Source organism: Caloenas nicobarica, chromosome 12, assembly GCF_036013445.1.
Source record: "Caloenas nicobarica isolate bCalNic1 chromosome 12, bCalNic1.hap1, whole genome shotgun sequence".
Taxonomy (NCBI): domain Eukaryota; kingdom Metazoa; phylum Chordata; class Aves; order Columbiformes; family Columbidae; genus Caloenas; species Caloenas nicobarica.
In genome coordinates, this window is record NC_088256.1 from 14,750,111 (window position 1) to 14,765,107 (window position 14,997).

General features: G+C 38.6%; 1 protein-coding gene across 6 annotated transcripts in view; it reads right to left on the minus strand.

Annotated features, from left to right (window-relative positions):
* Positions 1-1,722: 1,722 nt before the first annotated feature.
* KLHL13 (kelch like family member 13) overlaps positions 1,723-14,997 on the minus strand; it is an 83,770-nt gene continuing 70,495 nt past the window's right edge. For all 6 annotated transcript variants that reach the window (XM_065643180.1, XM_065643182.1, XM_065643183.1 and 3 more), the window contains exons 6-8: positions 14,082-14,877; positions 5,906-6,019; positions 1,723-3,869 (exon numbers count right to left, since the gene is read on the minus strand). In XM_065643180.1, coding sequence (XP_065499252.1) covers positions 3,382-3,869; positions 5,906-6,019; positions 14,082-14,877 — 1,398 coding nt within the window. In that variant the 3' untranslated portion in view covers positions 1,723-3,381. The remainder of the gene's footprint in view (positions 3,870-5,905; positions 6,020-14,081; positions 14,878-14,997) is intronic.

Here is a 14,997-nt window from a genome sequence, read left to right on the forward strand (position 1 = left end):
GGCTTTCCAATTGAGACGTTGACCTTTCTTAACTGCAATTAAGAAACTGCTTTGATTTTGCATCCAAGTTCAGTTCTCCTGCCCCTGGTGCAGGTTTTCCTTAGTTACACAAGGCTGTTCCTTTGAAGCTGAGAGTTATCATCTCTCAACCAGCCTTTGTGGGCAGCCTGGCAGGCAGAGGCTGAGTAAACCCCACAAGCCCTACCCACCCATTAGCAAGGAATGTGTCCCCTATTAAAAAAAAAAAAAGCTATATAGGCACTATTTGCAAAAATATATTTGAAAAAGTAAAATATTAAAAATTGAAGTTAACAAGCACAGGCCAAAATAATCTGCCTTTAAATGATCCAGGGCAGGTCTGTTCTTCAAAGCAAATTACTTTTTCAGATGTATTCTACTGTTAAGAAAAGGCATGGCCCCTCCTTGCCATACCTAATGATGCAGCACAAGAACCTGCGCCCATTAGCAGGAGTTACATCACTTTGTAATTATGTTTATTGACAACTGCCAAAGGTTTGGGTAAAAATATGGCAAGATACACTGGCAGGCACTGTGTAAAAAATATGGGGAGGGGACTCAGGTGATCAGTGGTGTGTTTATTGTGGCGCATAAAACACGTAAGGAAAATTATTTCCACACTTCTAAGAAAAGGTTACAAGCAATGAAAAACAAATGGAAAAGAAACCAAGCAAATTTTTTACAGTGATGTTGAACATGGCAGCTAAAGGCAAAGTTATTAATTTAACAGAAGCCAAGTATTTCAGAACAATCCTGGATATGGGGAACACATGTTAAAATGGATGAATGGATGAATCTGGACACTGCTGGCTCTAGATACTATGACAGGCTTACTCTTCACAAAAGCAGCCTTACTGAAAATGAAGATTGAGTATCTGCTCTATCTATATGTTTACCTACAGCTGTGGATTCAGTGATGGAAAGGGTTTGTTATGCTATGGTTAAGATAGATCTAACGAGCATCAAGTCATTTTACACTGCATTACAGAAGAAAACGGTTTGCAGTTATTTGGCAAATCTTTGATGTTTGCTTTTCAGTCCCGGTGAGCAGATGTTAACTAATGTAACTATGAACACTTTAATCCAGAGGGAGATACAAGAAAAAACCTCGAAGACTAATTTGATTGAAGCACTACATTTAATCCACTATTCCAACACTCCTGCCACAGGACCCATCCCACCACATCTCTGTGATGCTGATAGGATCACAGCCCTGCAGGCGTCTGCACAGCTCCAACTCCTCCTGTTCGTTACCCGTGCGTCTGCACCGAGGCATTTAAGTCGAGCCCCCGATGAACCTGACTTCATGTCAGCATGTTCAAATCAGGGGATTTAAACTCAAGCAGATTCTAAAATGTGGTCTCTGAGCTGGAAAAAATAAAAATTAGTAGCATGTGACACTTAAATGACTGACACATACGTAAATGACAGAGCAACATTTAGCTATCCGGTGCTTTGCGCATCATTAGAAAAGGATTTTTAAGGTGATGAGTCAATTCATCTTGCCTGGCTACTTTCCAAGAGTATCCACTGGTACCACGACTAACACCTGTAACAATCTTGCGCAGCTACGCAGAAGTTTATTTTTTTAAAGAAGAAGAATTGCTTTTAATTTTAACCAAAACAATTATAAAACCTAAAGCTTACATATATATTTTGGTAGTGATTATTACTAGTAAACTGCATAAAGAATAAATACCAGTACTTACAAATTTGACACCATAGTAATACTGCTGCTTGATGCATCAAGCAGGGACAAAATACAAATAGCATCCTCCCAACAAAAGTCTATGAAGCTTTACATGGTTATTGGTAATATGTAGCACAATAAAATAAGCTAACTGGTTTAAAGACTTTTCCCCAGATGATGCTCCCCTGTGTTCATTAGCAAAACCACTCGTAACATACGACGTGAAGTCGAGAACAAGCACGATGGTATTTGCCTTCTACAAGCTCTCAGAGCTGCGATTTGTCAGCAGTGCGCTGTATTTTGGAGCAGACAACGACTTCTATAACTTTGCACAGCTGCACACATAAGCAGTAGTTCTCCAATGAAAAAAAAATTAAGACCATTTGTTCTTATGTCAGTCCTTAACAATAAGACGAAAACATCAGGCCAAAATAGTTCCTTAAAAGTAGGTCAAAAATACCCATTCGTGATCACTTCAGCATTGGTTTCCTGGCAAACTAATCTACCCACACAGATATACGTAATGCGTATCCTGGAGACGGTGAGGCAGAGGAAGAAAACCAAATACATTAATGAGGTAGCTTAGACTGAATAACTGCAGTTAAAAGTTTTATTGAACAAAAGAAGGTAAAACGTGGTAGTCCAAGTTCACTGAGCAAAAGCAGCTCCCTCGCCGAAGCTGCACTTTGTGCTAAATAACCTTATTAACTGAGACTATACAGAGGACACATTATGCAAGTTATCTCAACAGCAAAGGAGAAAAGGTAGATTAAATTTGATCTGATGGAACGATTTGGTCAAATTCAGTGGCTTAAGTTAATGTTTCTAGCCCTTATCTACCCATATTCAGTACAGGCATACAACAGAATGTACGACTGCGCTGAATTCCCGTTTGTTAATAGTGTGTGCTCCCATGCGAGTGGAAGCCAATTCCTGAAAAAAACCCAAATTAAAAAACCCAAACATTTTAAATCTTTTGTTTGAAGTATCATTCAACCGACTCAGGATAAAACACTTGATATATGTTATAAAAAACTCCCAGCCTCTACAAGGTCCACTTCCTGTATAGTGCTAATATTTTAAAATTATTTTATTTCTCCCCTCTGCCTAAGAAACTTCATATGCTCTGAATTCACCCACAAAGGCAGGTGGGTAAACAGATATGTCATAAATACTCTGTGAAAAGAGGGAGGTAGCTCAGGCCCCTTGGCAACCTTCTGTCATAGCTCACATTGGTGTGGTCTACCTCCCCTCGTAATTGGCAGTCAAAAATGAAAGGAAAAAGTATTCCAACTATGAAATTTAGTGAAAGAATATGGTCAATACAAAGTCTTCAAATTTGACTCACTGGGCTTCCAAATGTAAGCTATAAGGTACCTCACACCCAATACACAACATTAATAATGTACCGAGTTCATACATTTTATAGACAGTATCTTCTCATTTGTTAAACATTTGGCTCGGGTAAGTACATCATTTTTTGTTAACCACTTGACAAACATTCTAGGCCAAACAAACAGCACAAATAATGTCAAAGTCTTTTTTTTTTTTTTTTCCAGTAATCGTACGAAATGCTGTAGGCTAAGCCTAACAGAAACTACTGAAGAAAAATTAACAGACTCCATGATGCAGTGCAAAGGTGTTACTACAACATCATAAGTCAAGGGATGTTTCTAAGGTGCTGAAAGAGGAGATTCTCTCGACGGTGACCCTGTATTGTCCTCCGGTGGGAAAACAGTAAGAGTGCAGGCTCGAATGCCACCAAGTGATTCTGGAAGGTCAAATACTTTATGCCACTCATCTTTTTCTGGATCATATTTCTGAACTATTTCCACCATACACCGATTATTCCAAGAATATCCTCCAACAACATAGATTTTATTTTCAAAGACAGCAACCCCAACATCACTTTGCCCACGTAACATGGCAGCAATTGGAGTCCACTGGTCTAGAGTTGGTGAGTAATATTCACAGCTTAGGACATCATCATAATCACTCGTTCCTCTAAAGTGATTTCCACCAATAACATATAGCTTGTCTCCTACAGTACACATGCAATGTAGACCTCTGACTGTTGTCATTGGAGCTTTCTGAGTCCATTTGTCTGTGTCAGGGTCAAAACACATAAGTTCCTTTTGGAAAGTATCATGGGTTATTCCTCCTAGAGAAAGAAAACACATGTTAGAGCAGTGCTCACCCTTAATAAGCAATAAATAGCAAAACCAAATTTTTGCGAATGAATTCAGCCTTCCCTAAGACATTTTCACACTAGCTTAGATTACTATCACACATGCGTTCCATTTCACATGACATTTTTAATGTACCTTGGTCCTTTAAACCTGCATATGGAAAGAAGCCACATCTCATACAGTACCCCATTACTTAAGATGATACTGGCAGATTAAAAGAACAAAAAATTGTTAACTATGCTTCATTTTGGCAAATTTATTTCTTTGCTTACATTTGTTCGGTTTGCTAGTTTTCTTTCCAACCATTAAGAAAACAGGAATTCATTTCCCTTTCAAATTTTGATACTATGCTATTGTGTTTTGCTATCACATAGCAGAATTTTCTTCAGAAAACATTTTTCATCAACTTGAACTGAAGAGAGAGGAAACAGATTTCAAATATTCTTCTGTTAACAGATGCCTATGGTTCTTTCTATATTTAGTTTCTCCACAGTTCCCTGCAAAAGCAGTTGGAGAGGCTTCAGGGGAAATCACAGGACAATTTCCCATCAGTGGATGAAACGTCCCACCTTTCTGCAAGGTCACTTGGCAGGTCAGAAAGCAGTCACACCAATTTCAGACACTGTAGGCTCATAAGCTACAGTTTAAGACCATAACGCAACTATATTTGAGGTGCTAAAAAAATACGCAGAGAATACACTACTACTGAACAACCTCCTGCTGGGCTAACCATTCAACACTGAATTATCACGCTTGGATTATTAGCTGACAGAGATGGCATGGTGTCTACAGGAGTTACACAAGAAATTACTTAATTCTTCAGTTAGAGAATAAGAATTAAATATGGAATAAATAAGAGGACTGTCCAGCCCTGACACTTAACGACAGCAAAAGTAGAGGCAGCACTTGGGAGCCTGTCAGAGAGAAGAGGCTTTAATGACAAAGAAACCGACCTTCCCATTTTCAACCTCAAAAGTGTCTAGACTCACGGTGATATCTGAGAACACAGGAGGAAAAGAAAAATCTGTGGGAAATACACAGCATCTACATGAAAAAAAAACAACACAGCAGGGAGCGTATACATGTGCCACCTGCAGTAAAACAAGCAAAATGGGCAAAAAAGTACAAATAGCAGCACAATGATTAGAAGCTGGCTTAATGGACTTGCTCGTAGAAAAATAAGCAGATGTACTTTATGGTAGATTTTAAAACAAATCCCTCCTCCTAGTCTACTCATACAAGGCCCCCTAATTCATAATGCCCTAAGGATCAAACTGTTCCAGCGCATCTCCCCACCAGTTCTTTACAGCCAAGCAACCTTGTCCCACCTCCCGCCCTGAATTTCAGCTTAGTTCTCAGAGGACATCCCTTAAAACCACAGTAGGAGAACATACATAGGCCTGTGATCTCTGTAGAGATCACTGACAGACAGACTGAATCTTCTTTAAAAATTGAGCAGAGACCAGATTTTCAGAAAACCTATTGCCCCCAGTTTGGAAAAAAATGGAATCAAACAGTGACATATCGGACTGAGCATATCACAGTTGAACGGCCAGTGAAGGTACAGACACCATTCATACATTGTGATTAACATGAAAACTTATCCCTTTCCATTAGCTCAATGAAGGCAGATGTTCTTCTTTAAAATATTAAAATTTCCAGTGCTTTTCCAAAATGTATCAAAAAGGACATATTTAATGGTTATTGCTATCTAGATGTATATATGTAGTGTTGCCACAGAAAAACATATTCTGACAACTGAATTGAATAACTGCTTTGGAACTCTGAGCTGCCATTTATTATGTAAATGCATGATATTACATAAAATAGTTTTCCCAGACTCTGCAGTATATACGCTGTTTGACTGGCTTCGTAAGAAATCGCATCACTGCTTACACCGTAGCAAACCTACTGCAACCAGAGACAATCTTTATTGTCTCCCACTGAAACAGAAAAGTTACATAAGTAATTGTTTCATAGAGATGATGTGATCACAGGAATTACTTACCTGAAATATACATTAATCCCCCATAGACTGTTCCAGCATGACCATAGTGGGGCTCATTCATTTTTGCAACGTAGCTCCATTCATTCATTCTGGGATTGTAACATTCCACAGTGGCTGTTTAAAACAAACGAGAACATAAAAACGTTGAAGCAGTTTGGGTTTGAGTACAGCCGCAGTGGCAGTAATATATTCATAAACAGAGGAAGCATCAATGAGAAACATTGTTCAGCTGAGAAAGTGTCAAGGGAATTATTGAGCATTATGTTGAGAGACAATGCCAAAAAAAAAAAAACTCAAGCTTCGTCCCAGAGGAACAAAAAGGAATAAAACACCCTCTTGCATTCTTGCCTTCTACTTGTATCATTCCCATTCCTGCTTGACACAAAATCTGCCCTGGCTCGTGAACCTGGCCGGAGGTACAGTTGTGGGACAGCGAAGAAAATGGCAAGCGAACTGAGTGAATTCAGCTTTTATACCCTTTTCCTCTTGTACAACTCCCTTTCAGTGCCTGCTGTAGAGAAATGGGGAATAAACTTAAAACCTGTCTCAAAGAGGATCAATACATCTGGCAACCAGAACAGGCTCATGTCTTCAGCAACATCCCATCTATACAGAAAGATCAGGATAGATTTTCTTCTTGGTATTTCAAATTGAAATGGTCCTATGCCCTCAAAAGAGGGCAGCAACTGTTAACTAATTTTCTGTTGTCTTGCAATGTGTTACTAAGTACTTGCACAGCAACCTACAGCACAGCATATGCAAGTCACTAATTCAAAGTTTACAAAAGACAAGCTTTAAAAAAAAATAAGAGATGAAACATCATTGACTCTCAAATGGAGAGAAGCAATGTCTTGTTTCGATACTCAGCCTCATTCGTGCAGTTTTCTTTGTGAATTGGAACGTTAAAATTATCGAGGGAGTCATCAAATCAGAAATCAGTAAGTTAAAAAGAAACCCAGAGCCCAGGTGTCCTTGCAGAAAGCAGTTCTGAGAAGGAATCCTCTCTTCAAAGTGGGATGAAGGGATGTGGGGTTGCAGGAAAAGGACGATGCAATAAGCACAGAGAATAGAAATAAGAAACAGATTTAACAATGGATCTGAGCAAGCTGTAGAGATTGACAGCTTGAATAGTACAATATGACCAGAAAGGCAAATGATCCTGAAAAACCCTGTAATACAGTGACCTTATGATACACAAAGCAATTATCAATAATTGTGTTATCTTAAATTAAATCTAATTTTAAATAACCAAAATTAAGAATCAGATTCTAATACTTTTTATATAATTCTTAATCTCTGAAGAAAGATGTTTATGAACTATGTGTACAAAATTGAATCTGTCTTTGAAAGTGGCATTTGACTTGCTCTAGAAAAAGCTTTTTATTCAATCAAGGGTAGAAAAATCTGAGCCAGCTCTATGGAACCAGTGATGGTGACTTACACTCCAGAATTACATATCAACTGAAAAGAGACAAAAAAAAAAAATTCAGAAGCTGAGAAGCTTGTCATTTTAAAGGCAAAAACTAGCTAGTGTTAGCATAAGCCTGCAGAATTAGCGGTACTGGCCAGGCCAGTGAAGAATATCAATCGGTGACACTCATACAGTGACTATAAGGTACATCATCCTAATTCCAAATCTGTCCTAAAAAACAAACAAACAAGAAAACCAACAACAAACAAACAACCAACAAAAAACCCACCACCCACAAAAAAACCCATCATCATCCTCCTTTGGAGAATTTTGGAAGAGTAAGGTATAGCTACGGTCTCAGACTACCACCAAAAACTCCCTAGTCATGGAAAAAATTAGCAAAGAACACATTACAGTGATCTCCTGAATTTGCTTTTTGCTGCTACAAAACACACAATGTCCTTAGTGTTGCAAAACAGGATCATATTTCGTAATTCCATACAATTAGTATCTCAAGTAGACACATCGAAAATAAAAGCTTCCAGTTCCAGGAATACTGTTTGACAACTAGTTGAGCATCATCTAAGGTTAAAAATTTTTGAAATCTATATTGCACGTACTAGTTGCTAAATTTTTACAGCACACTGGATTTTCTTCAGCTTTTCCCCACCCAGGAGCTAAAATTTAAATTTAAGAAATAAAGAAAAGTGCTGGTCCAGAACATTATTCATTATATAAGGGAAAACACACTAAATTCCTGGTTCTTTCAAAGCAAATTATGTACATTGACTTGCATGTATGAAAAGATTAATTTCATTTACTTTAAACTTTTTAAAAATAGAAATGCTTCTTGTTTTGTAAGAGTGCCTTCCACATGGACACCAAGTTACGACAGCGATCTCAGGGCTTTGTAAGATGGACAAAAGATTTAAAAAATTATGCGAAGTAACTGAAGTCGAGTATGTCTATACACTACTGTTGACATGCCAATTTTGTGACCTAAAAACCTGCCCAAAACAAGCAAGTTCCCAATTTTACTCTAAGAGATCAGTCCTTCACTAAACACTTTTCCTACAATCTCATCTTCTTATTCCCGCATTTCCTACCTCGGCCATTTGACATGAGCCTCGAGCTGCCTTTCACATTACACACATGTACAGGTAGAAATCTGCAGTAGGAAATGTATGAAAAGGCACCCAAGCATTCTTCTACAATGAAATGTTTTGAAGTCAGGCTTGATTTTTTTTTTGTTTAATGAACCTAAAAATCTCCTCTTAAAAATTTTTGTGTTTTTCCCATTTGATATCCTGCAGATTATGTATATCCACCAAGGACTTATGCAGGCATAAAGCCAGTGAATCCTGAAAACTGCCTTTTGCTCAAATAAAGCTATAGGCACAAAGAATTGATTCCACAAATTACACTTAAAAATTAAATCTATGAGCTGTATTTCTGCATATTGCCATGTTCACACCACATGCAGTATTTGCCCAATCCCCAAATAAACCCATGCTCTTTTCTGTATAAATGTATTCATCCTTTCCAATATTCTTGCCTAAAAAAGGAAAGCTCCTTTCTATTCCGCTCCACTTAGCAATCAGAAGAAAACAAAGATGCGTAGAAATTTCAAGAACGGAGAAAAACAGATTTGATGTGCAAGTAATTACAGCTGTCCCAGTTCTACCCTGACAGCAGACCCTCTGACCCGCTGTTTGCTGCTATGCTGCACCGAAATCATCGTTCTACTTGCTTTCACAAAAACAAAAGCGCTTCCCACTCTGTGCTGAGGTGCGGACCTTAAATTTCTAATACACCACAAGGACAGGAAGAGCAGAGTCCGTGCAAAGCAACCCCAAACCCAGCAGCACCCAGACTAACATGCCATTCAACACTGGACAACTGTTTATCTCACTCCGCCCTATACATTTGAGAGAGGAACCACAGCCAAAAGGTCACTTCAGCAAGAGAAGATAAAACATGCAGAAATTGGTATACATTACTGCCATCACTATCACCTCATTGTGAAGACATTAGTTATCTAAGAAAGGATGCTGCTGAGTCCAAGATCCTCCACTGTCTGATGTGGCTTCAAAATTCTTTAAACATCACCAGCAGAAATAAAGTACAGTTTGACAGCATTTCAGACAAATCATTCCAACTCATATCTCAAATCTACAGTGCTTTAAAACAAAGGTGATTATTTTCCAGCTGAAAAAAACCCCTACTGTTCTGTTCGATTGTTCTGCACAGTTGTTTCCCTGTTCCCTTGCAAGCTCATTCCACTTCTCTCTTAAAAAGATCTCCCTCTGCATGGAAAAGGAAAAAAAAATACAAAATTTCAGCTAGTAAAGGTGCCTGTTCATTTAAGAGGCATCGGGATATTTTCTATACATCATCTCCAGACAAAGCATCATTCATGAAACACTCAAAAGAACTGCTACTTCACTGAACCCAAGTATATATTCTATACAGCATGAGACTGGTGGATTCATTCTCCCAACAGCATGAGTGATTCAAATCAGGCTTTATTTATGTTTAACAGTGGAACTTCTGATCTGTTCATTACCATAATCCAGGGAAGACAGGCCTCATTTTAATAGAATTAAGCAATCTCAAAAAGACACAAAGCTTTGGCAGTCCCAAGGGACGTTCAGTCTGCACTCATTTCATAGTGCCATCTGTGATGCTATTTGAGGAGTATACAGATATCTACCACTTCTCTGTCAGTACCTTCTAATATGTCTTGAGGTTTCTTACAGCAGCACTTAGCAATTGTGGGTGACATCCTAAAACCCAGGATCTTCATCTTGTTATATTATTTCTGTAATACGGCTTGCTTCTGTAGAACTCAAAGTTGACTTGGTTAAATTATACAGAGCCCTGAGTAATTTTGTCCCTAGCACTTCAAAATAAGCTTCTGTGCAAGAGATCCCCAGTTCACACTTCGCCTTGACATTCACAGTATTACACAGACAGCCAACAGTCCAACTGTGTAAAAATGCATATTGTTCTTCTTAACCAACAACATTTAAAATATATTATATAGACTCATAAGAGAAGTTTTACATAAACAAGGAGTTGTTTGAATTGAGTGTTAAGCATCACAGCAGGCACCTGGAAAATAAATGCCTTCCCACTTGTTGGGCAGCAGAGCGGGTCAGAAGAACACTTAAGTGTCCTGCCCTGGACTAGAAGTCTTCTCTTGCAGCATGATGATGAAGGTATCAATGAATCTGTGGTTTAGTCACAACCCAACATGCTCTGAAGTGTTCAGGAAAAGCCCATATATAAAAATCTCAAACTCCACTCAAACCCATCCACAGCAGAGCCTGAAGTATCAGGAGAGTACCTAACTTATAATGCTTAAAGGCACAACTTCTGCCACCATCATCAAGCACCACAAATGAACTCTTTCAAAAAAGAGCTATAAAAATTTACTTGTCCAAGAAAACAGTATCCAGTGCAGTTGGAAACTGCCAATGAGCTCTGCTTCACGAGCATCTCTGAACCACACCTGGTTTTCCCCTTGTCTCCTTTTCCAAACCATCTTGCCTTTGGCACACCTGCCTTCTCCGGGCTGCTCTCCTCCTTGTGCCAGGGCGCTGCTCTCCCTGCCTTCTGGGAATATCTTTGGCAATAAGCTTTGACGCTTAAAAAGAACCAACCAGAATTACGTACAATCCTCCTAGGAGTGGTGCATACTTCTGCATGGCCCTAAATTGTCACAGGGTTGAAAAATCTGAACTATAATTTCATAATTCAGTAGGTTTCAGAGATACATTTACTGTATCCCAATGCATGTACCACATACAGTCAAATTCACCTGTCCTTACCAATGAACCAAACTTTTCTCAGTGGCACACACTGATAAAACAGTAGCTCCTTATTACTGCCAAAGCAGATACTACTAAGGTAGGAAGTGGTATTTACAAAGTTCGCAGAAGGTTAAACATTTGGAAACTGTTTCGGGATGGCCTGACAGAGAGACTCAAAAAAGTATAATTTTTATTCCAGTCAATGTGTCAGGAGAAAAAATAAAGAAATCCATTTTAGTAATTTTAATCTTTCAGCCCTTTTCCATAAGAGCTGATCTTCCGGAAAGCTGAATTCAGGTTTTGGGAATTTTTCCTCTCTAACAATAGATTGAAATTAGTTTGAACCCAAGGGCAAAATCTTTTAATACCTGTCCAACACACATTTGACCTTCTCTTCTATGAAATGCTCCAGAGTTTTTCTCATCTGAAGAGAATGGGAAGTTTAAGCCGGATTTCATCTTTCGGCTGTCAGGGTTTATGAAAGAAACATGAAAATGAAAAGTGACTTGCCTCACAATTAACAAGAAAAGAACCTGAAGCCCCAAATCAAAGCATCAGACAGCTACAATATTCAGCATTTATGTAATTCTCTTCCCACAGAATGATCCAATGACATTTTTCAGGTCTGTGTGGAAATCGCTGCAGCATTTTAATGATATCTTTACAGAAGAATTTTAGACAGGTGATAGATTTTTGTCTTTTAATTAGAGCTGCAGAAGAGTTGAGGTCAGCAGAATGACACTGCTTGATCTAATTTAAGAAAAACACTGCGCCTAAAGCCTGCTGTACACACAGATTGCACTGGCTTAGTGACAGAATTATTTAATATTGATTTTGTTAGACTTGCAACTTTTTCACTTACATTCTTATAACCCTACTCTGTTTAGATGGTACAATACACAAGGACAGCAATCTAATTATCTGCTATTAATTCATCTGATTAGAAAATAGCTCAACGAAGGTCAGGTTTCCTGATATTCAAGATAAAGATCAATACACGTTAGTTTGCACATTTGGTCTTTTACAGAGTATTAAGCTTGCTTTTAGAATGTATTGATCAATGCACGATAGTGTGGAAATAGAATGTATTGATCAATGCACGATAGTGTGGAAATAGAATGTATTGATCAATGCACGATAGTGTGGAAATAGAATGTATTGATCAATGCACGATAGTGTGGAAATAGAATGTATTGATCAATGCACGATAGTGTGGAAATACATTCTAAAAGCAAGCTTAATACTCTGTAAAAGACCAAATGTGCAAACTAAGGTGTATTGATCTTTATCTTGAATATCAGGAAACCTGACCTTCATTAGTTTGCACATTTGGTCTTTTACAGGGTATTAAGCTTGCTTTTAGAATGTATTTCCAGGTAGATAAAGTGACATGTAAGAAAAACTCTGAAAACCTCTGGATCTGCATCAGAAAATGGCAGTTTAGGGAAAACAAGTTACTGCAAAACAGTTTCCCATGTGTTTTTGGAAACAAGAGACATGTTTATATGTCTCATTTTATCAAACATGAGAACAGATTTTAAACTTCTAGCAAAACCAGCCCGGTTTTGTGTAGTGGAAACAATGCACTCTGTGTTTCCTAAGAAAGTCTGCAATACGATCATGAAACAAAGTGTATATGTGAATGACTGAGATGCATTAATAAAAAAAAATATCACAGGTGCTGCAGCACAAATTAGGTTTCATATTGTTTCAATTAAATGTGTTTCTCACTAAAGATATCAGTGCATTTCTAAAAAGCAAATCTCAGAGATACTGCCACAAAGACTTGTCAAGATATGGTTAAGTACTGGGCTGAAAGCAGCAAAGAAAATAATTAAATGTTACATCTGGTTTAGCTATAACATTGTGCTAAAATTCCAAGCATAATCATTGTAACATTTCAATGTTAAAGCACAGACAAATTTACAATTGACTGTATGCTCCCACACTTGACAGTAAATGCTAACCGCTATGGTTTTGGAAAATGCAGTGCACTAATTTAGGCCACCCTCTACAGACTTCTGTTCAATTAAAAGTCACCATGTATTTATTCTTTGTTTCCGACCTTCTTGTTTCCCTGAAGCTGATTTTTTTTTTTTCCTTTCTTTTTTTGATCAAATAAAATGAATCATCATTTGCAATAGGGGGAAAAAAGGAGACAGCAGGACAGGGTCATTCATATAAATAAGTTAACTGCATGGTCACAAGATCACAGATGACAGGCAAAATATAACATTTTTAGTAATAAAAAAGTCCAGAATGTCAGGAAATCTGAATTTCACTGACCTGTGAGTGAAACAAATCACTCGGTCATTAGCCTACCTTAAAAAAAAATTACTATTCCAGAAATTTTGCATCTTTTAAAATGCAACCTTAATTCAACAGCAAGTTTCAGTTAGAAAGTCATGTATCCCTTAAGAGTGAAAAGACCAGATTTGGTTTCTCACTTAAGTAATGATTTTGGGTTTTGTGTATAGTTACATTTACACACACACACACACACACTTACTTCATGTTTGATGATAAAGGTGAAGACATTGGATACTATGCATCAATATACAAGATATGTGGTTTGGTTTGGGGGTTTTTTTTGTTTGGGTTTTTTTGTGTGTTTTGTTTTGGGTTTTGTTTGTTTGTTTGGGGGGGTTTTTTGTGGGTTTGGTTGTTTTTTGTGGAAGCCCTTCTAAAATTAACTGCTAATAGTACCCACATTTCTCTATGCATTTGTACTCTTTCCAGAAAGACGCTGCATGACAAAAACTGCAACTGGTTTCCTCTCCACCCATTCCTAGGGCAGCACAGTGTCTGGCTGAAGATGTCCCTACTCATTGCAGGGGGGTTGGACTAGATGAGCTCTGAAGGACCCTTCCAACCCAAACTATTCTGTGACTCTATGACTTAAAGGCCTAAAAAGCATGGCAAGCAGCCACACTTGAGAATACGCACTCACCTAGCTCACCCGCTGCATTTCGACCACCGACTGCATACAAATGTCCTTTGAGGGCACTTAGGTGGAAGAAGGTGCGCTTCTCATTTAAAGATGCGACTTGCATCCACTTGTTGTAGCGAGGATCAAACCTAAAGACCGTGTCAACCGCCGTCTTTCCTTTCGTGTCATAATTGCTCTGGCCCCCAACCACGTACAGAAAGTTTCCGATCACGGCGATGCCGTGCTGGTACCTCGGTGCATCCATAGGAGCCAAGGATTTCCATTCGTGAGCCTTTTCGTCATACATCCGTAACTCCTTGCTGACCACCAGCTGCTGCCTCAGCACCCCCCCCAAGGTCACCAAGTGAGTGCTGTCCGACCGAATGGCAGTTCTCTCCGACTGCATCACCGGTTGCATGTATGGCATCATTTGGTAATTGCTGGCTTCCAAGAGCAAGTTGACGCAGGTATTGTCAGTTCTCATGAAGTCCACTGTTTGAACATAGTTAATAAGATCCTGGGGCGTCATGAGCGGAAACCTGATGTTCTTCATTAGCTTTGCAGCGTACTCCATCCGAGGGTCCTCATACCGCAGCCAGCGACAAGCGGCCTTGAAGAGTTCAAGTTCAGTGCAGTGCTTAAGGCTATTACTTGAAAGCACAAAGGCAAGACGCTCAAAGGGGAGTTTCACAAATTCACCAGTACTTAATAATGCAGGAAAGTTCTTCAGGATGAAATTATTAACATATTTATCCACTTCTGTGAGATTGTATGTGTTGGCAATTCGCCCAACCTCAACACAGTTTTCCAACGAAACCTATTAAGTAAACAGAAATAGGAATTAGAACACTCTCCTAATTTGGCATATAAACGTTAATGTAGAATTTAATGAATACTATAGAATCAGCAATATTACCTCATGTCACAATGCTCAAGG